Source organism: Melanotaenia boesemani, chromosome 6, assembly GCF_017639745.1.
Source record: "Melanotaenia boesemani isolate fMelBoe1 chromosome 6, fMelBoe1.pri, whole genome shotgun sequence".
Classification (NCBI taxonomy): domain Eukaryota; kingdom Metazoa; phylum Chordata; class Actinopteri; order Atheriniformes; family Melanotaeniidae; genus Melanotaenia; species Melanotaenia boesemani.
This window is the reverse complement of record NC_055687.1, coordinates 17,311,994-17,336,053: the sequence shown is the minus strand read 5'-3', so window position 1 is coordinate 17,336,053 and position 24,060 is coordinate 17,311,994. Positions and strand designations below refer to the sequence as shown.

The window sequence follows — 24,060 nt, the reverse complement described above, 5'->3', positions numbered from 1 at the left end:
TGACAAAGTTCAGTTTTTTTGTTCAAACTGTTATGTTGAATCAACTTTGATGCTGTTGCATTCCAAAATGATACAATGTGTTATGACAATAATGACAGACAGACAGATTAAATGGAAGACTATTATATTTTGCATTGTTGGTGCATTATACAACAAAGGACTCTTGGGCATTGGTGTGTAAATTGCCTCCTTCACCTGTCCTGCCAAGGGACAAGACTCCCAGACTGAGAGATGCAAAGCAAACATGAACCACACAGATGTGATTTATGTTTATTGTTTCTCCAGCTGTGCATCTTGCAGAAGTTTTTGTGTGTTTGTTTATTCATTTGTGCCATTTTTGTCATTGTGTGTTTGATTTGGTTAATTTAGGGTCTCTATGTCACATAGTGGTCAATTACAATTGTTTGTTTTCATAACTATAATTCAGATCAAAGCAAATAAATATCACAAATCAGAAAATGCCAACCAGTGTTTAGCTTAGTGGCCCAGTTTCAGCTGTTCTGCATTTCTGCATTTTGTCTAATTTGCACAATTATTTTGCCCTTGCCTCTCACCTGCTACCTGCTGGGTTAGGCTCCAGCTGCCCAGTAACACTTCACTGGACAAAACGGTATAGATAATGGATGGATGGATGGCTGGATGGATGGATTTAGCCTTTTTTATGTGTTTGCTACCTTTGCTATTTGTAGATGTTTTGTGCCCCAGTTTAGGGACCATGGATTTTTTTTTCTTTTTATTCATTTTGTGGTCATTTTATATCTTTTCTATTAGATTTTCCTCACATGTCTTCAGCGCATCTCATGAGCACAAGCCGCAAGCTGTCCCCATTCACGTCCGAGAGAGCAAAATGACCTCATTTTGTTTTTTGTGGCCTTGAGAACAGAAAAAAAGTTCTCGCTTTTCATGGGATATGTAACAGCCTTAAGAGCTCTGCTAGGTTTCTGTTGTCTGAACAGTATCACAGATGTATTCTGGGTCTAAACTGTTTTGGGATTTGTAAATGATCAGTAACGTTTTAAAATCTATTCTGTGACTGACTGGAAGCCAATTTAAATATTTTAACACTGGTGTGACGTGTTCAGATCTCTTAGTCTTAGTTAAAACTGGATGAACTGCAGATGTTTAACGCTCTGTTTTAAAAATTCATGTTAAAAGAACATTATAGTAAACCAATTGTCATGTACTGATATCTGGTGTTATGTGCCTACTTAATGATGTGGGGAGAGAAAGAAATGGAGAAGGAAGTTAAAGTTCTGTGGGCTTCATGTGGTTGATCAGCCTGTTCAAGAAAGCAACTAAAAGGCGATGCTTTGTGTCCTGATTTAATTCAGAGATGAACTGGAGATGAATGCATGGAGGAGTTTCTCCTGGTCTTTCTGAGAGACTAAACTTTTAATTCTGTTGGTGTTTCTGAATTGGTAAAAAGCTGTTTTAGTGACAGCTTTGGTGTGGCTGTTAAAAGTCAAATCTGAGTCTGTCAACAACTCTCAAGGTTTATAAACTTAGTCATAATTTTAAGAGCCAAAGTTCCTTGGTGTTTCATTAGTGCTGATCTTCTTCTCTTTGCTACAATACAGAATATTCTCACTAACACTGTAAGTCCATTGTGCCGCAGTCATGTGGTGACAAAGACAAATAAAATTGTGTATCGTCTGCATAACTGTGATATTTAATGTTAGAGTTCTGTAATATTTACCCCAAAGGGAGCATATACATCCTGTGATCTACAGTATTACACCAAGCACCATGTAATACATCTCAGAGGCCATAAATCAGAAATCAACTTCATGACTGTGTCAGGCACTACGCTGTGGCACACTCGGTCACGTTTAGTGAAACAATCTATTGACCAATAGAGAAGGATCTGCCCCAAGGACACGCCTTGAAAGATCACCCCCCTCATTTACATAATGAGGCAGAAAAGCATACAGAATTGAAAAAGAAAGACAGAAGAATGTAAAAAGGAGACCCAGAAATAAATACGCCTGGAAAAATAAAGGAAGAATATCCAAGATTGGATATAATAACGATGTGTGACTGTGAATAAAAACAAGTATCAATAAATAAATAAAATGTAATAAAATACAAAAATAAATAATGTTATGGATAAGAACATTTAAAAGGAAAATAATAAAGAATTAAATACAGGCATTAAAATAAAGGAGAGAAAAAAAGAAAAATATCCCTTAATAAATAAATAAATTGAACTGAAAATGACATGGAAACGTAAATAAATAAGAATATAAGTTAAATCAAAACAGTTGAAAAATGACAAAAGAAATAAAAAGTTGTGTCATGTTTTATATGTTTCTTAATCAAAAAACAATTTTAATTAGTTAATTTATTATATTTTTTTTGTATAATTTTTAGACACATCAATATGTTTGTTGAGCCATTTTTATATTTCTGTATTTATTTTTCATTTTGGCCGTTTTGGTCCTCCATACATCAACTACTGCTGTAATCAACTTGTTTAATCAGAAACAGGGACGGAAAGTTCTTTTAACAACCACAAAAAGAAGCATATCAAGTGATCAGTGCATGGATGCTCACGGCACACAACAAACAAACAATGCTACTGTTCACGAAGCTGAAGGAAACTGAACGGACAACAGAGAAAGTGAAGCAGATGTTTGGAGAAAGAGACCGAACAGATACAGAGAAGCAACTCTTTTCACTAGTGGGTCTTATTAAGGAAATAAAGCCACAGGGCCAAACAGATGATACTGAACAGCTGCCCATGAGAAAGTTTTTGTGCACAGAAGAGAGCATTTTATTAATTTCTGTGACAAAGAGGAAGACAGATGAGATACTCTTATAATTTATAAGGATTAAATAAAGTTTGACCTTTTGCTACTTCCATCTAGTACGATTTCACTACAAGATATCAAATAACTTCTAGATTCTATTTTATTCTACGTGGAAGTAAAACAACAAGAATAAAATAATCTCCTGGTTGCAGAGGAGAGATTGTGACCTGTGACTGGCTGCTTGGTGGATAGATTCCTGGTTCAGTCTTGACTGGAGACTCTTTCTGTGGACTTGACATGTTCTCCCTGTGAATACGTGAATGACTTCTTCCCACTGTCCGAAAAAACAAATCAAACAAAAATTTTGTTGACTGTAAAAGTGAATTTTAGTGACCTCAAATAGGATAAAGCAGATATATTACATGGATGGATGAACAGACTTGTTATCTAAGTTATCTAATAGGATATGGTAATTGGGTATGAAGCTGTTCCACAGTGGTGGAAAAACGTTAAAATTTGACACATCTCAAGTATTATCATGTAATATTTTTAAATTATTTTATTTACGTTTTGAATGTTTTTAGGGGGATTTGTTTAGTATTTAGGCTGTGACTGTACTAAAAGTAATTGCACTTAAAGACCTAAAAGTGATTTGTAGCTTTTTGATTCTTAATGCAATATTTCACAAATGATTGGGGTGACTGAAAAGTTTTTTCCACCACTGTTGTCAAACATTTAGTATTTAGAACATATAGTATCATTCTATCCTAAAGAATGCAACAGGAAATCAAAAGGTCATAGTAACTTCCCTCATGTCTCATACATCATTACAATAACTGCTCTTAAATGTTACTTTTTACTCATTATCATCATGATTTCATTGCTGGTCGAAAGGGACAATTTTTTATGTAATCTTTTGAGTACTAAGCCCCCCCCATCTTTAAATTCTATATGTCGCTGGGGGAGCTCCTGCCATCCAGGTAAGCCCTTAGCTCCTCCGTAATTTGAACCCTGTGTGCACTCTTTAAACAATATTCGGGAGCTACAACATACTTTCTGGCCACTGGCTTTGAAAACTTGCTGTTAAACTGAAATGTTCCATTTTATTGGAAACCAGCTGACTTTTTCCTCATCCAATGTTTGTCTGAATGATGCATGACTTTGTCTTCCCTTTATTTGGATTTGCATCTTTCTGTGTGGAACTGTGTCTGGTTTTGTTATTTTTCTTCTATTTGAATTCATTAGGATCAGATTAGCTATCATTTCAATAAATTTTTATATATCATAACCCATCAAGTTCAAAATAATTTTCTAGCCTCGTATTCACACACGTGATACACTGTGGGCATTTCTCTATTGATGCTTTTTTTAAAAAAAACACTATTTCATACATAAGCTCAATCCTTTCAGTATTGATCAGGGCTGTGAGTTTTTCAAACGGACCTATGATCGACTAGTATCAGTCATCGTTTGGTCTCTGTGTGGCTGTTAAGATTTCTGGCTGTGACGCAATGAAAATACTGTATCATGATTGGTGATATTTTTTCTGACGTGTGATGTCACTAAGATTCCCATTGGTCTGTGGTAATAGGTTAAACTCGGGATGGTATTTTTGTTCCTGTGTAAACGTAAAGAAGAAAAGAACAGTAACCAGTGAGACCGGGCCAAGTTTTCACCTCTGATACTTTTTACAAACATCAACAGAGAAGTCTCCTAATATCTGACACCAGGCAGACATCCGCGGCCCTAGCAGATCGCCTTTTCCGAAGATGGTAAGACAGATGACCGAGCTTATCGCTAACAGCTAACGGGAGTAGCTGCTAGCTCGATCTGAGTCGTCGAAGGCTATTGACTTTTTCAGTTCGTGTTTTTTGTATTTGCAATTTTTGTGGCGTTTATTAAAAGTAACAATATAAATGTAAATAATTTTGTATAAATTTTAATTTTTAATAAAGACTGCATCACAGTTTTTAAACCACCAAGCAGCTTTAACATCAACTGATTGAAGCTAGGCTTGTAATGCTAACGGTAGCGTAAAGTTAACGTTATCTATCGGTTTGATAGTCATTAAAGGACATAGATGGTTTATTTTAAATTGATATAACTTTCGTACCTAAACTTGCGTCAAAGAAGTAAGCGTAAAACATGTTTTATTGTCATCAAGCTACCGGACGTGTTAGGATGACAGCCTTTGAGGAGAAACTTTTTTTAATCAATGAAAAACAGTATTTCGTTTCTGTAAATGGAACGAAACAGTATTGATTGCAATAAATTAAAAAAAAAAAAAACACACATCCAAACATATAAACTATTATGTGTGTGTGTGTCTGTCTGTCTGAGAGAGAGGGGGGAGAACATCAAGAGAGGACAGTTCTTTATTCGTTTTATTTAGACAGATCTTAACTAATATCTGTTTTAACGCAATTAATATTAAACAACGTGGGAATATCTTTAGAAACAGGCACACACGATTGCTGCTGTTTTAGCACAATGAGTTGATGTTCATGTAAGAAAACTCCGGCTTGATAGTAGCTTAACCTCCTGAGACCGAGCACAGTTTGACTTGTGTTAGAGATTTCTTTTAGCTGTTTGGGACCCAGAATTTAGTATTATGGTGCAGCTCACGACCTCCAGTAAGTTGATTAAATGAAAAGATGGGCTAGCATCATTGCCATAAACTATGGTCCTTAGGCCATGAATCTTTTTCAGGCTTAAATCCAAATGGTTAACCCAAGTGGACTATGTCCTGATATCTGGTCAGTCCTCCAGTTGAATAAAGCCCATCAAAAATTGCAGAAATTGCCCAATAAAGCCCATAAGATTCAGTGTAATGCAATCTCTTCATGCCTGATAAAGAGATTGCTTGTCCCCTGGATTTTACGTACGGATTTTGAACTCACGGCCAGGCTCGGAAGCCATGACAAAAACGGAAATGAAGTAGGGTTTCGACCAAATATAACAGAATTTATTAACATCTGCAGAAAATGCCCAACAATATATAAAGGTATGAGGCATGAAAGTCAGCTGTATCAGTGTGTCAGCAGATGGATGCGTGTCAGATAGTGTCATGCACAGTGATGAAAGTGTTAAACTCAAACTATTGCCCAAGGCCAACCAAACAAAACATGGTGCCAGCAGCAAAGGGGAGAAAGGAAGAGGCCAAGACACTCCATCAGTTGGGATTTAAGGACTATCAGAAGAACTGGCCAGGTGCTCTGGATCATTCTGATTGACTCCACCCACCAATCCCTACCATAGAAAGCAGAATGAAGAAAAGGAAACAAAACCAGGCTCAACCATTATGTGCGGGCTGTCATAATTGTAATCCCCACAGTTCTGAGGATAAACATGTTGCTAATGGCAGTAAGTTAGTATCTAATTTGCTTATGTAAGTATATGTTCCCACATTAAAGGAAAAAAAAATGTGAACAAAACTCTGATCACCTTAAGCCATAAATGATCATACTCTGTAGGCAGAAACTGAATTTTACTATGCAGAGTACTCTGATCTTAATTACACTCTAGAAATGTGTAGATACCTCAATTACACTATTATACTCCAGCAGAGGGTTTATAACATCTTACAATAGGTAAACACTTCTGAATACAACAAATGCTCTAAGCTCCAGTTACCAGGTCCACTTAGAAGCAACTTCTAAATGGACCCCCCCCCCCCCCCCCCTTTTCTAAAAGAGCATTTCTTGCTTTGGGATTATTTTTGTTGATTAGGTTTTTTTCTGCTAGATCTGGCAATGCTGCCTTCAGCAGGGTTCAATGTAAAACAGGGAGGCTGCAGTAAATAAGAGGACACTTGAGGAGGGGAGAAACCCTGAGTAGGCTAATGCTCCATGTTTTGAGGAATTTGGTGTAATTATGACTTGGGGCACAAACATTGCAGTAGCGTAGGGGGACATAATATGGACATGAGTCATTAATCTATGCTCTGTAACATGTAAAAAAAAAAATATGGATGGAATGTCATATCTGCGGCTCATAAATGCCACATTTGGGATGTTTAATATTAGATCAGTGTTGGAAATATTACTGTGCATGTACTCATATCCACAGTGACATGTTTCACGTTTTACATATTCTCCTGTAAAGTGGGTCTGTGTTTATACATAACTACCTGAATGTGGATTCTGAATCACTTATATCTCTCTATAGAACTCCAATGTGGAGAATTTGCCCCCTCATGTTCTTCGCTTGGTCTACAAAGAGGTTTCAGCTTTGGCAGCTGACCCACCGGAGGGTATCAAGATCTATCCCAGTGAAGAAGACATAACCGAACTCCACACATCCATTGAAGGGCCAGGTAAAGATTGTATTGTGGTATCATTTCATCTTGATACTGGTTATGATAAGACTCTTGGCAGTAATTTCAACCTAGAATAGGTACCTCTGTTTTATTTTTCATTCAGCTAAGTATTGTGAATACCCATAAAGCATGTGGAAGGTGTCAGATTTGTCAGCTTGTTCCACTCCAGTTTACGTCAGTCTCTTTCTGTCCCCACTGAGATTGATTTTCATAACTACTCACAAAAGACCATCAACATCTCCACTTTTACTGACATTTAAGTTTACACAGATGTATTGCCATACAACTAAACCTGTTTTACCCAGGTTTTAATTAAATTTAGCAAAATAAGGCTTCACAGTGCTGGAATTTTGGCATGTGGCAATTGGTGATGGGAAGAAAAAAATGCATGATATATATATATATATATATATATATATATATTGCATTTATTTTATATTATTTTTATTATTAGCTGAAGTTTGCTGGTGACACAGCTGTAAAATCTGCTGGTCATAATACAGCAGGTTCAAATGAGAATTTATTTTTTGTTTTATTTAATTTAATTTAATTTTATTTTATTATTATTATTATTATTTTTTTTTCCCAGACCTAGATTTCAGTAAATAATTAGCTGATCTTAAGTGGTCATCAGATGTTCAATTGGGAAAAACAACCAGCTAGTGATATTTTTCAGTGTTGATGAAGAACAACATATAGAAGTGGATTTTTGCATGCCACAGTCACGGTGTAGATGTCCCAAACCATGCAGCCATACCGTATCTGATTATGCTACCATGAACAGCATTATAGAAAATGAGCATGATCTCAGGTCAGACCCAAACAGCCTGAGTCTACGCAAGAAATAAAACCTTTGAACTGGTCTGTAGCACAGGTTATAATAGTATATTCACTTTTTGGAACTTGGAAAACTTTTATTTTTGGATATTAAAAGCATTACATATGTGAGGACCAAACTAGTCACACAGAGTATTACTATTATTATTTTTTTATATATTGCTGTACCATAACCACAAATCTGGCTTGGCCAAAGGACAGGTGAGTGGTTAAAGTGGTTATTCTTAAAATAATCTCTTGCATATTTTAAAATTGTGTAAATTTTTACTTGTAAAAAAATAAATAGAAAAAAATATTTTTAATATAGAAATAGTCGGTGGTTCAACAGGGCATGATTGTGGAAAAAGATGTGTTCTGTGCGATAAAATTGTGCTAAAATTTCAGATCAATTATAGTGGCGTTCATTGAGGAACACCTTAAAATGTTCAGACTCAGTTTTTTTTTTTTTTTTTTTTTGTCATCATCCCTGAAAATGAAAATTTATTAACTAAACCCGTAGATTATAAAGTAAAAAATCACAACATTCTTGAATACATTATTTTCTGTGAATGTATTCTTGACACAACTGATTTATCACATCCACCTTCATAATGTCTCAATTAAATCTTGAAGTGGTTTATATTGAGCTATTCAATGTTACCTCTGTTTCAGTGTAAGTGTAAAAGCTGTCCTAGAGCTGCATATTCAGTGAAATGACTTAATGATATTGGAGTGTGAAAATAGACTCCATTTTATGCCCAAGCTTTTATCAGCTCAAGGTAATGGCAGCCCTTGCTTGTAATTCTCTCTTGTGCTGGCTCATCTCCCTGTGTTTAGGTAGCTAGTGGTTAACCGCCCAAGCCTAAATGTTAAAATCTGCTACCTGCTCATTCGTGTTTTCTATCATTAGCTCTTTGGGTATACAGCTTCTTCACACTAGCATTAAACCAACAGTTATACAAAGTAGACTTTTTTTTTTTTTTTTTGTAAGTAGTCAGTGGCTTTATTTTTACATTTTAATTTTGTCGTGAGATCCGTATCCTATTTGAACCATGTCCTTGTTAACTTGTCTCTTGGAGTTAATTGTTTCAGACCTTGTTATTAAGTAGACCTTGAGGAGCTAGACATTTGTCCATATTTTTAAGCAATTTACTTATCAAATACAGTTATTTGTGTTTTGAAATGTATTATGTTTAAGTGAATCTATTTTTTTTGTTGTACAGACAGGACATACTGTTCAAGTGATGAATTCTTTATACTTTGACAGAGGGAACTCCATTTGCTGGTGGCATTTTCCGAATGCGTCTGGTCCTCGGGAAGGACTTCCCTGCTGTTCCACCCAAGGGGTATTTCCTGACCAAGATTTTTCACCCCAACGTGAGTCACAAGGGAGAGATCTGTGTCAACGTGTTGAAGAGGGACTGGAAGGCAGAGCTCGGCCTCAGACATGTCTTACTTGTAAGATCTACCATCAATTTTTGTTTTTAATATTCCCCCAAAATTGTCCCCCTTATTAAATTTCTGTCTTTTTATTTATTTATTTTTCTCCTGACAGACCATCAAGTGTCTTCTCATCCATCCGAATCCAGAATCTGCTCTGAATGAAGAGGCTGGGCGCCTACTGTTAGAGGACTATGCAGAATACGAGTCACGAGCTCGTCTTCTTACAGAAATTCATGCCATGGGTGGGCCTGGTGGGGCCTCTGGGGCGCCTCAGGACCCTAATGATGGCCCACAGCCAAAGAAGCATGCAGGTGACCCAACAAAGAGAGCTGGACCCAGTGCAGCAGTGGTACCAGCAGCGCTGGGTAATGGAGCTAATGGAGCCAGTACCACTAGCAGCAATAATAACAGTAGTATCAATAATGTAGCAGGGAAAAAGAAAGCAGATAAGAAGCGTGCATTGAGGCGACTTTAATACCTCAGATGAACTCTCAGTGAGTGTGAGTGTTTGTGTGTGTGTGTGCGTGCGTGTGTGTGTACGTGTAAATATAAATATGGAAGTGCTGAAAAAAAATTTTGTCCCCTTTTTCTGACTCTTTCTACTCTTAAGTTCAGATTGTCCACTTTGTACCCTTTGCTTTGCCACTGGTTTGACTACTCCTGTTGGCATATTACTGGTTTGGTAATTATTTCCATACCTGAAGACATCATGAAACATATCTGTTCCTTTGTGAAAAGAAAACAATACACTTTCACTGCAAAAATCATGCAATTATTTGTATTCTTCTTTTGGCCTGTTTTACTAAATTACACACAATGGCATTTACTGTGCAAAATATGGCCTCTGATATCTGGTAACAAGACCGAACTCATGTTTTCTTATACTTGATAGCTAAGTATTTCTTGATAGATGCTGCTGTGATGGTACTGTGTACTGCACAGCCTGCCTCATTGTGTCTGAAGCAGGATATTAATTTGACATCAGGTTTTTAAATCGAGCTTGAATAGAAATTGATGGTAAAATTGCCAAAAGTGTATGCCCATGTCACAATTGGGACAGAATTATTGCTACAGTTTTGCAAAAGGAATGGCTTTTGTAAGCTATATTTTTCATGTTATGGCCTAAATATAATATTGGTGTGGAAAAAGTTCACAATGGGGTGTAGCAAGTCTGCTTTTTCCTTTTCTTTTTTTAAAAAAATGTTTCACAGTCCAGTGTTTTCAAAGGTTTTTAATGGACATGTTCATATTCAGCTGTCCTGTTCAGATTGTGTGTAAAGACGTAGAACAGTGGCTGTAAGGGAAGCGTAGGTTGTCAAACAACTTTTTCAAAACAAACAAAAAACAAAAAAACAATCATCTGTTCTTTATATTACATCTTGTGACTCGGTTATTCTACAGCTGCTTCCTTACAAAGCAGTATGTCCTCAATCCAGCTCTCTGACTAGCCATAAGGGCACTGGAGATGCCCTCCTCCTTTGATAGAATCGCTCCCCACCCATCACACTTGCAGGGTTTCTTGGGCAGGTCTTTTTCTCTGTACTAAACAAATATGAGGCCTACATTTCCCTCGAAAAAGCTGTCTTAATTTAGATGGAAAAGGTGCCTCTGAAACTCCTGTTACTGTGCAGACTGTTGGCTGGTTATTTTGTGTCCATTTTAACTTATTTAAATTAATAAAACATTGAAATACAAGAAGTGAGCTGAAAATGAGTCCTATTTACTGTTTTGCATGATGTTGCTGGCTTGCATAATTGTTCGTATGGAAAATAAAGCTAAGAATGTATATGAGGATGGTGCCTGTACTGTCCGCTGATTAAAAAAGTAGCACTTCAATTTGTTTATAGTGGTCTCCTGTTCTGATGGAACAACCATTATGAGGCAACGACTAATTGCATCCACCCCAGCAAACGAGTGAGTGAAAGTGCACCCAGCAGAGCGTCATTGGACCATCTAATGAAGGGGCTCCACTGGCCTCTGCTGCAGACATGCAGCAGCCCACCCACCTGTGTAGAAATAGCAGCCTGCCATGCAGTTAATTATCAGGCCCATCTTAGACACCTGGGGCTCCACATAACCCTGTACACCTTCCCCAAGTTCCACTTTGGAATTGCGTGTACTTACTTCACCACCTGATATCCACCTCCTTTGCATACACTCTCCTATAAATGCTCGAGCCCACACCTTGACATGTATTTTTCTTACTTTATTATATCTTTGTGTGATACTGTGGGCAGGGTGCTACTGGTTTTACTCTGTTTTGATTTCTCCTAGACCTGATGTCTAACCAGTGATGCCAATCAATAAAACAAAATCCCTGGTTTAAAATCTGTTTATAAGCCTAAACCCTGGTGCAATTATATTTATTGATGATCTGAGAATCGTGACGATGCAGTGACAAGCGGAATAAAGCCAGAACAAGAGCTCACTTCATCTTACAACTGTCTTCTTTCCTTACGTTGTTGTGTCTCTCCCATTGCCCCCCACTCAAGAGATCTGGATTGTCAGTGTAGGCCTGAGTCTAATTGACAGTTTCGTTCACGCTCCAGTGTTAAAGCTTTTGCGCCAGTCCTCTCCCCTTCCCCGTTTTCATCGCTTTCATAATTGCCACCAACATAATGACACAGTTGCTGTGGCAACCGTGTCTCTCTTTTTCTCTCTCGCGCGCGCACACAAAGGAAAATAACACACACTCTTTGGATCCCGCAGGTCTTCCGCTGAAACCCGGCAACTTTATATTTTTATTACGTTTTTCTCAAGTTTTCTCCCGTTTTATAGCTAGTTGTCTCGCCTCTGGTATTATTTTGTTTTCGAAAGAGCAGAAAGCCAACATCTGTCCTTCAGCGCCAATGTAATGTAGGCATTTTGGGTAACTCAATTAAAGAAGGGAATTAAATGGAGAGGAGTGAAGATGAACGCCACAGGTTGAATGGGCCTAATGACCATCAGCACTGAGCAGCCCGGAGTTCAGGCTTAGCACCAGTCTGACGGACCAATCACATCGCGTCCCCGCTGGCGGAACTCCGTGAGGCCAGTCGCAGTTAGACAGTAAAACCCATATAGCTTGGAAATGATTAAGAGAACCAGTTTCTGTCAGCTCTAGATCGGGGAAGTTACATTTGAGGGAGCACGTTTGACATTTTGCGCATGTGACAACTGAATTACTTCTTTTTGCGTCTTCTCCGGGATAGTTAGGCTTCTTTAACTTGAGCTGTGCACCCAACCTAAATTTCCGATGCAGTGTTTAAATTGTCACGTGTCAGAGAATCTGTGAATATCTCGTCGTTTACCGTCCTTCTCTTGAGCTCGTGTTTTATGCTTTTATTTCTGCGCCGATGATGGATTATCATAGACCGACTGAGATGGAACAAGAGCGATCGAGATCAACATCACTTCCGAAAAGCACGGCCATTTAAAACAGGTGGCTGATCCAGCAACAGTTCAATCTGTCCTCATCATCTTCTGCTACAATAACAGGCTGCCATCTGAGAACCGCTGAGATATACAGTGCGCAGGCTCTCCAGCATCAAACCCCAGAGCAACGCACAGGTAAGACACGACATTATGCACCTTTTATTAATGCAGCATCACTTACCGAATTACAAGCTAAACTGATGGATTCTTTAATTGCGTGTTTTTGCGTGCATGAAAATGTTAGTTTAGCATCTGTTAAGACGCATCAGCTGTTCAAACAAAACATTTGGATGAGAGCTGCGCCACAGTAACATCTATAAATACAGGCTTTAATCTGGGCAGATGTGTTTTTTTTAACCACTTTAATCGACAACTACCATGATATTGGGACATCATGAACATATTAAAACCACTGATATACACACAGCGACACATCCAGCCGGACTACGTACACACCGGCACGGATACACCCACACACTTTAAAGCCTACTGATACATGCAAGTCATGTCCGTAACCCGCACGTTCGTTCATTTCAAGTTGCAACTTATTAACCTAATAAAGGACAGAGTGTAGTCTGAGGCGCGGATTATGCAAAGGCATGGCGCAGCATATAATCACCGATAAGACCAGCGCAGCCGCTGTTCTGCGCCTAATTAAATGTCATTCACCTTGACTGTGCACGCAATCAGGATTCACTGTGGATTCACTACACAATTTGTTTCAAAAGGCTCTGGTGGGGGGAATAGACGATTTTATTTAATTTTCCACAAACACCTGTTGAAATTATTGCATGTTCAAACGTACACACGGCTTGACAGCACCCTGCAGTGAAACAAATGGGTCCGTATAGTTTGTTCGCTTTGATACATTTACTTGCCGTTTCAAGAATCTGTCGATATAGGGTTGTGTATGTGTCCCCCTCCTCCTTCCAAAACCCCCACCCTACAGCCATGCAACTCCAGGCTGCCTCTTCACAGTTGTGAATGTGCGCCTTTCACCCCTTGGTTCTCATCCACGCTCCACTACTGCATTGCTTCAACATAACAGAAGAAGCCTTTCATGTATGTTGATATATTATAAGAATTTTATTTATTTATTTTAGCAAATAGACTGAGCTTTCATAATTAGAATTGGGATTTAAAGTTTGAAGTTGTTACACAACTGTAAATGCACATTTATTGGAATATTTGGACAAAAGTAAATTGGAGTCAGTGCTGACAGCTTGATAATGGAATCTCGAGCAGCGTTGGCAGATGACTGCATAAGGCATCAGTGTCATCTTGTTGAGCAAGAAATGTGCAGATGTGACTTTGAAATCAGGTTCGGCTAATAGGTGTTGATTGGTTTCTGCCTCCCATTTCTTTCCCTGCTTCTTTCAGTCACACACAGACAGAGCTGCAGTGCTATTCTGAGAGAGTTAGCTGCCTCAACCCACGCACAGAATCTGAGAAAGAGAGAAAGGCAGAACGAGGAAGAAAGAGGGGAAGGAGGGAGCTAGAGGAATAAAGGAAAGAGGCAGAGACTTGCTACAAGGTTTACAGAATGCCGACTGTAGTCTCTCACATGCACACACTTACACAAAGGTTTTCATGCTGCTTCAAATTGGACTCTTTTAACTGTTCTTACAGCAGCTGATGTACTATCTTGATTAGCACTCTTCTCATCCTGCGTGTGGCATGGACTGCATTTGCAGATCTGTTTGGTGGTGCTGTTTGTGTGATGTGCTGTGTTCTGTTGGTAAGTGCTGGGAGAAATGTACTTGATTCTGTGCCACCCACACAACGCCCTCCCACTCATGGTCGTCTCTGCATCTATACCTCTGGCTCTTCCCGCTCACCACAATCTCTTTGCTCATTTAAATCCCTACCCTGCATTTATCCCTCTGCTCTCTTTCTTTCTATCATTGGCTTTTCAGGCAAGTGTTCCTCCTGCAACCAAACAGCACACTAACACAGAATCAGCCTCACGCAGTTTACATCATGCAATTAATGTGCTCTGTCCACATGTGTACCCAAAACGAACACATGCAAGGGTCGATAAATGAGAAGAAGTTGCACAGTTTCATTTAATCTAATGTCTGTTGTGTTTGTGTTACAGTGGACCTTCTGCCAACCCAGTTCCAGACTTGATCGTCAACAGTTCCGGGAAATCGAGCAGAAACTCGTAGACAAGACAGGAAGAAAAATTTTTGCGGAGAACTCTGTTGGAAGAACGACTACTTTGTGGTTCTTATTTTTCCTTCCCTGAACTCTCCTCAGAGGGTTAGAGGAGCATGTAACTGAAACAAGTGGAGCCCTCTGTGATTTCAGCATTCTGTCTCCCCCATCTGTGCCTACATCCTCTGCTACAGATAGGGACATTTTGATAATTACATGTAATTATAATTTCTGTGGGAGACGGATCTGCCTCTGTCTATTATTGCCAACACCTCCAACACAATAACTTCACACATTTACATATTTCTCAACAAAACTGATATTCTTTGAACCTTGGAGACAAATCAGGAATAACTTTACAAAAAGAGACATGTCACATGCAGAAGCAATGTGCATTCATCTCATACCTAATTAGGGATACAGATGAGTGACATGGGCAACAATTTGTGCCTAAAAGCTGACTAAAACCATGGCATTTTCCCCCGTTTTTAGCATATTTACCAGGCCAGGAGGGATTTTTCATTTTTTTCCTTACTCCTAATTTTCTGTTACAGTCGTTGTAAGCAGAATCGTCTTCATTATCACCCACTGCCCAGTCACAGTAATGGCCCATACCTGGCGAATACTGATACAAACTAATCCAGCCATGGATAGGATTTAGATAAATAATGTATCCATATATTTGATGAGTGCCTAGAGCAACTTAATTTAGAAATTATAGCCTACTTGAAAGAAATTAGGGAGCATTAACAAATAGAGCAGATCAGTGTTTAAAAGGGAGAAAAGCACCAATTTTTAAAAAAGTTATATAGAATTTTTTTCCCCCAGAGAGTAATTGCTTTCAGGATACATATGTGCCCATTCTGAATGTATGTAGGGCCAGACAGAAATAGTAAATGAAGAAAAAGCAGACAAACATCTGCCATAATCTATTTTTTAAGTGCCAAAATCAGCACAGGAATGTACAGGAATGCCATATTTTACTGAACAAACTTTCTACTAATTTTTAATGGTCTTTGTGGGCACATAAAGTAATTTTATCCAGTATTGCATGTGATATTTGTTAATCTCTTGACTGATATGTGTAGGAAGAAATATTGTGGATTAATTGCATGAGGTTAGTCGCCGTCAGTTTGTGTGTGTGTGCGTGTGTTTTTTTTAGCATAACTCCTAATTTATTTCAATGAGATGAAATCACAGTGCTTTCAGGGTTCCTTTCCAGAAGGCACGTGAAATAATTGTAATAATAATGTTACAAATTATTGTCATATCTAGAAAGATATTGATAATTTAGTTGTTTTTTTTTATTTATTTTTGTTTGTTTTTTTATTGGTCCTGACAACTTTTGTCATTAAACACTGACAATAGGTAGATTTACATGTCACTGAATGAAACTGCTGATACATCTAAAAAATCCAGTTGGCTGTACATGCTAAATGAATATTTCACATGGTATTTTAGTGGGTTAAATGGCAAAAACAGATACAGTGTTATAACTGCATTGACTCAACAACAGAAAATAGATGTCATGGTCATGTAAAAATGATGCTCACTACCAATCTCAGAGTTCTCGCTGTCTCCCTCCTCTCCCTTCTCACTGCCCCACTTACTACTGCTGTGGAGACCTCCCTGGCCCCCACTCCTCAGCACAGTGACCACTCAGGGAGATCATTTACAGAGCCCCCCAAGACTGACTCCAGCCCCTCTCTCCTGCTCCTTGCTATTCAGGCCAGTGTCAGGCCTGCTGCTCTCCAAAGCAGGCCCAAACCCCTTGAGAAACTTCTAGAAACCTCAGAGAGAGTTCTGGAGACACCCCAGAGACCTCTGCCGCAGGTAATGTTCCCCAAGAATGTAACTTCATCAGAGGCCCTCGCACCACCTTTAGGTGCAGCCAATGTAGAGCCTATTGCACCGCGTATGATGGATGTATGGATGGACGTATGTCGGGGTTACTATGATGTAATGGGACAGTTTGACAGTGCTTTCAACTGCTCCAAGGACACCTTCATCTACTGCTGTGGAACCTGCCACTACCGCTTCTGCTGTCCAGAGCGTAGACGACAGCTGGATCAGGACAACTGTAAAAACTATGACTCTCCAGACTGGGCCAAGCCACAGACAGAAGCCATGATCATACCAGAGGATTTAGGCCCTGACCCAAGCTTTGATCCACTAAGGCAGCAGAGCCACAATACGGGCTTCGTTATCGGCGGTGTGGTCGTGTTCATGGTGGCTGTCGCTGTGGGCATTAAGGTGGGATTCAACAAGGTGCAACAAGAAGCAAACCAAAGGGATCTGAATATGCCCAGGTGAGACTTAAACGTTTTGTTCTTTCATCACTTCTGGATTTGCGGCTTGATTCCATGTGTGAACAGTGTACCAATACGTGATTTCAGGACTCCATTCTGGGCTTAGAATAATGTTATTCATCATCAGCTGAAACATATTTGATCTTCATTAAATAACTGCTGCAGAATTCGTGGTTGCTTTAATTCCCTCTGTGCCTTTTTATCTCTTATGGTCCACAGTCTTTGAAATATATGCACTTTGGTTATATAGGTTTTACTTTATTAATTTGGTGGCTGTAGTGGAGAGTGGTAACTGTAAAGTTTAGTCCCTTGAATGTACTGTTGTAAGTATAATAATATCCATGTATTGAAATGTGATCAGGAAAAAGAACAAAACCTAATTTATTACTAAAAGACTGATATTGTATTTAAATGACATAAATAATGCTGTCAAAATAACACGATATGCTCTCCAAGCTTTGTTGTTTTTTATCATAGTGTTAGACATTTTTACTCAGGAGAAATTTGATGTATTATTCTTACCAGTAAAATAGAGTTTATTGTGGTCAGCCTGTGGTTTATTGTCTATTTCATTCTGTGCTTCCTTTTTTTTCCTTGCCATTGTGGCATCGTTAGAGCCCTGGTTGACATGCTGCGGCATCAGTCGAGCCCAGTCCAGCAGGATGAGAGAAACAACAGTGTGGCTCTGACTGTAGGAGATGGGCAGGGGACACTAGGGAGAGCTCCCAAAAATCTCTATGCCCCAGGACTGCCTAGCAAGGACAACAGATGTGAGGGTCTATGGCTTTTGTAGTATTGTGAAAAGCACAATTAAATGAAGTCATCTGTATGTGGAGGCACATTGTGCTTGTCATGTCTGTAAATGTATGCAAGATGTTTTTTTTTTTGTTTGTTTGTTTTTTCTCATTTTCAATGTTCCACCCCTGAGATGTCTCTGAGATTACATGAGAGACAGAATGAAATAAGAATCTCAGTGGTGGTCTATTATTCTTTTTTATGTGTTCGGATCACTAAAAAAACAAAACAAAACAAACAAACAAAAAAAAAAACACACAAAAAAAAAAACTAAAAAAACATTATGTGCTATTAATTTGCCTCAGAAATGAATCACATTTATAATGGTAGATACATGTGCATGCCTCAGTCTTTATGTGCTAAAACATCATTCATCTTTAAACTGCCTGATATCCATTTTATGAGCTGATTACTTTATTTTCCTCTGACTTACAGTGGGCAATCTGCAGCACAATTTCATCCACTCATCAGGCTCCAGCCCCAAACACACCGCAACCATCGGTAAGGCAGCTGTTGAAATCCCAGCTTCCATGTAAATTACACGTAATCACTGATTCTTCATTGACTTCATTCACTTACATTTTGAGCTAAAATGTACTCATTCATGTTAACAATGGTAATGATTATCATAGCTCCGGTTGTTTGTGTTAGTGTTGAAAAGCAAGTTGAAATCTGCATTCTGCCTCTTTGATACAGAATGTTAGTAGCTTCACTCCCTGCTACGTGCGGTGCGCTATATCCAGAGGAACAAATCTCATTTAACACAGTCGTTTTCTCCCTGTGGTCTCTGCAGAGCGCACCCCTAGGATGAACAATGCTCAGCTGGCAGCTGGAGGCACCCTGCTTTCCAGCAAGCATAACAACACCAAATCCCAGCCTTCCTTCCACCACTCCTTGCACAATCTGGCCCAGCTGCCACCCTCCTATGAGAGCGCCACCAAGCCTGAGCTCAACAGATACTCCTCACTCAAACGCCTCGGTAAGTGCCACCTTCACATTTCTTTTACAGCACTGTTTCTGCAGCTTTTTCTTGAGCATTGAAACACAGAGACACTCTTTAACACCTTGCTATAAAATGCATTATTACATTTTTGTACTTTTTGCTGTGCCAATAAACAATTCAGAGAACTATTATTTGGCTTCCAGAAAAAGGTCTTGATGAGTACTCATCTGGTTACTGCACCACCAAGCGCCGGCCTCACACAGCCCAGCCGGCCCTCCAGTCCTCTCAGCACCATCTCCACTGGGGTGGAGATTACACCCTCAGTGGGAGAGGAACCCTTCCCAGGCATGCAATGCGTCCCTGGATCCCACCACCACCTTCTGGCATGCCTGCCTCTCCCACTCCCAATCCTTACCCTCTGGATCCTCCGGAGCCCCAGTACAATCCCAACTATGACACACTTTCCAAGCCAAGAAAAGTGAAGTCTACTGACCAGCTGCTCAACACGAGTGACATGCCAACCAACACTGGGACCCTGTCCCGACTGTCCAAGAACCAGCAACATCAGTACTACAAAGCCATGGCTGCCTCCAACAAGAATTCCAACACGCAAACCCTCACTAGGAAGACGCAGGACAGGCAGGAGAGACAAGAGAGACAAGAGAGACAGGAGAGGCTGCTGATGTCCCCAGACCATTTGGAGGAGAGGATGGGGGTTGGCGGGATTGGTGTCGTAGATCCATATGCCCACAAAACCGGGATTGTCCCCACACTGCCTCGCCAGCAGAAGGCCCAGTCCCAGCAGAACGTCTGTGCCACACCCTCCCTCGACCGGCACCATATGATCAAGATGAACTCTCATCCTACATCCGGCCGAGAGCAGGAGAGAAACCCGGCTGTGACAGGGCACATGAGTGGGGGCATGGGATGGGCTGGGGAGATGCCTGGGGCGGGGGTAGTCATGGGAACAGGAACACTAGGGGGGCACAGCGCCAGGAGGATGGCTTTTGCAGCAAAAAGGCAGAACACCATTGAGCAGCTACATTTCATACCAGGAGGGGGCGGTGGGGGGTCAGCAGGAAGTGCAGGAGGCAGTCAGGGGATCAGGACAGGGAGTAAAAATGAGGTGACGGTGTGAGGTTTGTGCCTAGTGTAGAGTCATCAGACTGATGGAAGTAGATCACCTATCTGCTTTTAACTATTAGATATAACTACAAGAAATAAAACTAGAAGTATGAAGTATAGTAACAGTATAATGTGTTTAGGCTATTCAAATTGGGGTTCTCTTGTAATTAAATTAGCTTGAATATAACAGCTTATAAAATTAAAAATCTAGGAAGGAAGCAACTCTTCTGCTTTTGCGATAGCCTACATCAGCCATATTTTGTAACATATTTTGCCATATTGCCATATACAGCAGTGCCATTACTCAAAAGACTGAACAGACGGGTGAAACAAAACCAACAGAGGAGTTGTTCATGATTTAGTTTTATATATGTTTTTCAAAAAGTACTCAGGAGCCATATTAGATAGGGAATCAGACTATAAAAAAGGCTTAATGAAGCAGAAGGCTGTGTGAAACATTTCATTACAGAATTTCAGAAAAAACGAGCCAACTACCTGGACTGTTGATGTGCTCAGCCCTGACTGACAATGATATATTAAACTCTATCCTATGGGTAAAAAGCCTGGTGGACCAGACAAGTCTCAGAGACCTGTGTGTCTGATAAAGGATTTCTAAGATCTTGCTCTCCGCTGACCAAACCTCATCCTGACACAGGAAGACTGAGCTGTGCTGGCTGCTTTCTATGTAACTGAGTGGACAAGGTGGGACCTGTTTACGTCTGAGACATGGAAACCTGACACTATTGGCAGGACTCCTCGCCTGATTTAAACTGCGGATGTACCCACATTAACAATCTGATGCCTGGGTTGCCTAGTTTTCCATGTGACCTTAGATAAAATCACCAGAGGAACTTACACTCTGACCATTGTTACACTACAGGAGTGTAAACTGATATCAGACCATGGTGAGATTTCTCTAGCGTTCCCATTTTACAGATCAGGGCCTAGCTGTGAAAATAGCGATCAGTCATGGCATTACACAGAAATGTTGACACAAACTTACAAAATCAAGAAATTAAAAAAAAAAAGTGTGTGTTCAGTTTACCTAAAAATAAGTTGTGTATGAAGAGCGAAGGTTTTTCTACAGAGCACAAATGAATAGAGCATAGAGGTTGCACTTACACAACTGTCCTTCAAAGCCATTTATGGAGATACAAAGAATATACCACAGAGGAAGCTGATCTGACAATCGCCACTTAATTATTATTACCAGGTGACCACTTATACAAGTCAGTGATGTTTTGTATAGTTGAAGGATCAGCTTTCCAACAGGCCAAAAACCTCAGAGCCAGGAGCGAGAGCAACATGAGGCCTTCTCCTGCGCGGCTCCATGTGCCGCAAGAGACTCGGATGGTGAGGAAGCCCTTGCCAACTTCAAGACAAAGACCTTGCTGTATCATAACGCTATTCAGCCAGTATGAGTTAAAAATAATTACAAAACAAAGAAAAAAAAAAAAAAAAAAAAAAACTTCAACAATAACAACGCTTATCAATACTAAGGGCTATCCTATCCTATATACTGTAGTATGTGATATCTGTGGTCCATATAAAATTCTATCTCTTTCTATTGATTTTGTGTTGATATTGTCATGCTGTATTAAGTATTAATGTGTACAAAAAAGCAAGAGCAATTTAAGCACAGTTCAAAGAGAAACATAGACAAAGCTTTGCACAAATCAATCCCCTGATATTTGCACCAGATACGGACATATAGTGTCCTCAAGGTTTACATTCTGTACGAGCACAGCTGAAAGTGTGACTGATCAATGGAGGGCACAGCATTGTGAGAGGATTTGTTCTTTTGTTTTCTTTTCCTGTCAAGTGAAATCAGAGGTATTTACCCAGATCAGTGAAGGAGCCGTTTTTGTTCAGTCATTTGAGAGGATACAGAGACTAAATACTGAAGAACAGAAACACAGATTACATTTGGACAATCTTCCTATACACAGTGCTAAATGTAGTTGTTATAAATATGATGGAGTGTTATTATTAATGATTATTATAACTGTTATGGTTATTATTAACAATTATATTATGATGTGATGTTCCTTTACTTGGTGGGATTTAAGTGTTTATTGTTTTTAGATAACTAGCATTCTCATGACTAGTTTGTTTTTCATACATCTGGTCATAAAGTTTTTAAGATATTCCAAATCTTGATGCATGCCAGCTCCATTTCATTGAGAGGCATTGACAGCATGCCTGGATTTCAAGGTCATCCATGCTTATATGGCCAATTTTCCAGCTGTATGTACTGTGCCTAGACATCAGCCTTATGACTTGTTGGTCTCAAGTGATTACTTAGGTTTCCTCTCTGGTACAAAAACATGTATTGGGAAAAAAAAAATCTGCAGCCCTCTAAATGTCTTTAGACTAGTGGGGATAAGTGAGTTTGTGATGGGCAACAGACAGTCTGTTGTTTCTTCTGAAGCAGCCTGACCCATTAACTTATGGGTTGTACATGCGGAACCTGTGATGCCATAATGCTTGTATGATTGTTTATTGCACAGATGGGAAGAAAAAAAAACAAAACAAAAAGACAGAGGTCTCATGGAAACCTGAAAGCTTTGAGTGGAGTGTCTTTTTCAGGGAAATAGGACAGACAACATACAGTTAGAATTGATTATTTTATTTATTTATTTTTTTTATAGAGCCACAAAAGGTCTGTAGCAAAGTCCGTAATAACTCACAAGCCATATCCATCAAAACTCATCACAATTTTATAAATGGTTAATCTAATTTGTGCAAGTATTGTATTTTGTATAGCTAGTACAATCAGAATACTTTGAGTGATCTCTTCGACATTAATTTGAAGATTCAAGAAAATTATGTGTTAGTAATTAATGAATTGTACAGTGCCAAATTCAAAACATTTTGTTGTCTTTTTATTGTCGAAGCCTCCTTGGTGGCTACAGGGGTTATTTATTTATTTATTATTTACGTATTTATTTATTTTTTATTTATCTATCTACTTAACTTCACATTGGGGAACTAATACACAGGCAGGTATGCTTTAAAGCTTGTTTTCAGAGAGAAATGAATGAATATGGTGTGTGTTTTCACCATTATGAATTCATTTAAAGGGATGATGCTTAATGGCCACATTATATGGACAGGATTAGGTCCATTATTGAAAAGTCATGAATTTATTTTCACGCTTATAAATTTCAATACAACCCTTCTGTTATTGTTTGATGCATTGATCCCCTTGGATACGACAGTGACTTACAAAGAATTTGTATAATAAAGTTTGTGGGAAAAATGTTTTGTTGTTCGTCAAGGAGTGTGTGAGTTTTAAAGCATTAAAGAATCTTTTACATTCATTATAATTCAAGGTAAAATCAAGTCTGAATCTCTAAACAGTTTAAGTCTCTTAGATTCTGCTGTTCTGGTTTGTTTGGTTGCCCACAGTCTCTGCAGCAAACATGTTTACCACATTTACTTCCAGTTGAAGCGCTTTTGTTTTTGTCAATCAAGTTTGATCAAATCTATGTGTGCCACTTATTTTAAACCCCATATTAGAAAATGCAATTTTTCTGTAAAAAATCAATTAGACAATTAACCCAGCAACCCCCCCCCCCAAAGAAAAAAAACAAAAAACAAAACATACATACATACATTAAAAACAAACACTTTTTCTCCATTTTTTGAATCTTTAATTGGTTGAATAGTTATACACTGATTTTTTATTTTAAAAAATACATTGATTTTTGCATTCATGACCCACAAAATGTTCCAAAAAGGCTTAAAATATATGTGTATATATATATATAAATATATATAATCTCAAACAGGTGATTTTAATTATGATTTGTTACAAAGCAGTATGACTGAAGACAGAAACATTTAGGAGTAAAGATGTGCAAAGGTTTGCCAAAAAATGTGTGAGAAAACCATTAGACTGTTAAAAGAACTATTCTATGAAAAGATTGGAAAGGATATCTTAATCTAAAATGAATAATGACCTTAAACAATCCAAGGAATCTGGTG

The 24,060-nt window shown here is 38.9% G+C and overlaps 2 protein-coding genes across 4 annotated transcripts; both read left to right on the top strand.

The window, feature by feature from the left end:
- The first annotated feature begins 4,325 nt into the window (after positions 1-4,325).
- ube2s (ubiquitin-conjugating enzyme E2S) lies at positions 4,326-10,094 on the top strand. The gene is made up of 4 exons (XM_041989077.1): positions 4,326-4,522; positions 6,918-7,065; positions 9,152-9,342; positions 9,440-10,094. Exons 1-4 carry the CDS (start codon positions 4,520-4,522, stop codon positions 9,800-9,802), a joined length of 705 nt encoding a protein of 234 aa, XP_041845011.1. The 5' UTR covers positions 4,326-4,519; the 3' UTR covers positions 9,803-10,094.
- Positions 10,095-12,005: 1,911 nt separating this feature from the next.
- On the top strand, positions 12,006-23,334 carry LOC121642347 (protein shisa-7). Of its 3 annotated transcripts, none has more exons than XM_041989042.1 (6): positions 12,006-12,876; positions 14,840-17,207; positions 17,823-17,977; positions 18,438-18,503; positions 18,796-18,981; positions 19,149-23,334. In XM_041989042.1, exons 2-6 carry the CDS (start codon positions 16,441-16,443, stop codon positions 20,081-20,083), a joined length of 2,109 nt encoding a protein of 702 aa, XP_041844976.1. In that variant the 5' UTR covers positions 12,006-12,876; positions 14,840-16,440; the 3' UTR covers positions 20,084-23,334. The 3 variants fall into 3 exon arrangements, with proteins under 3 accessions (XP_041844976.1, XP_041844977.1, XP_041844978.1); XM_041989043.1 differs by lacking the exon at positions 12,006-12,876 and adding an exon at positions 13,749-13,803; XM_041989044.1 differs by lacking the exon at positions 12,006-12,876 and adding an exon at positions 14,457-14,479.
- Positions 23,335-24,060: the final 726 nt, after the last annotated feature.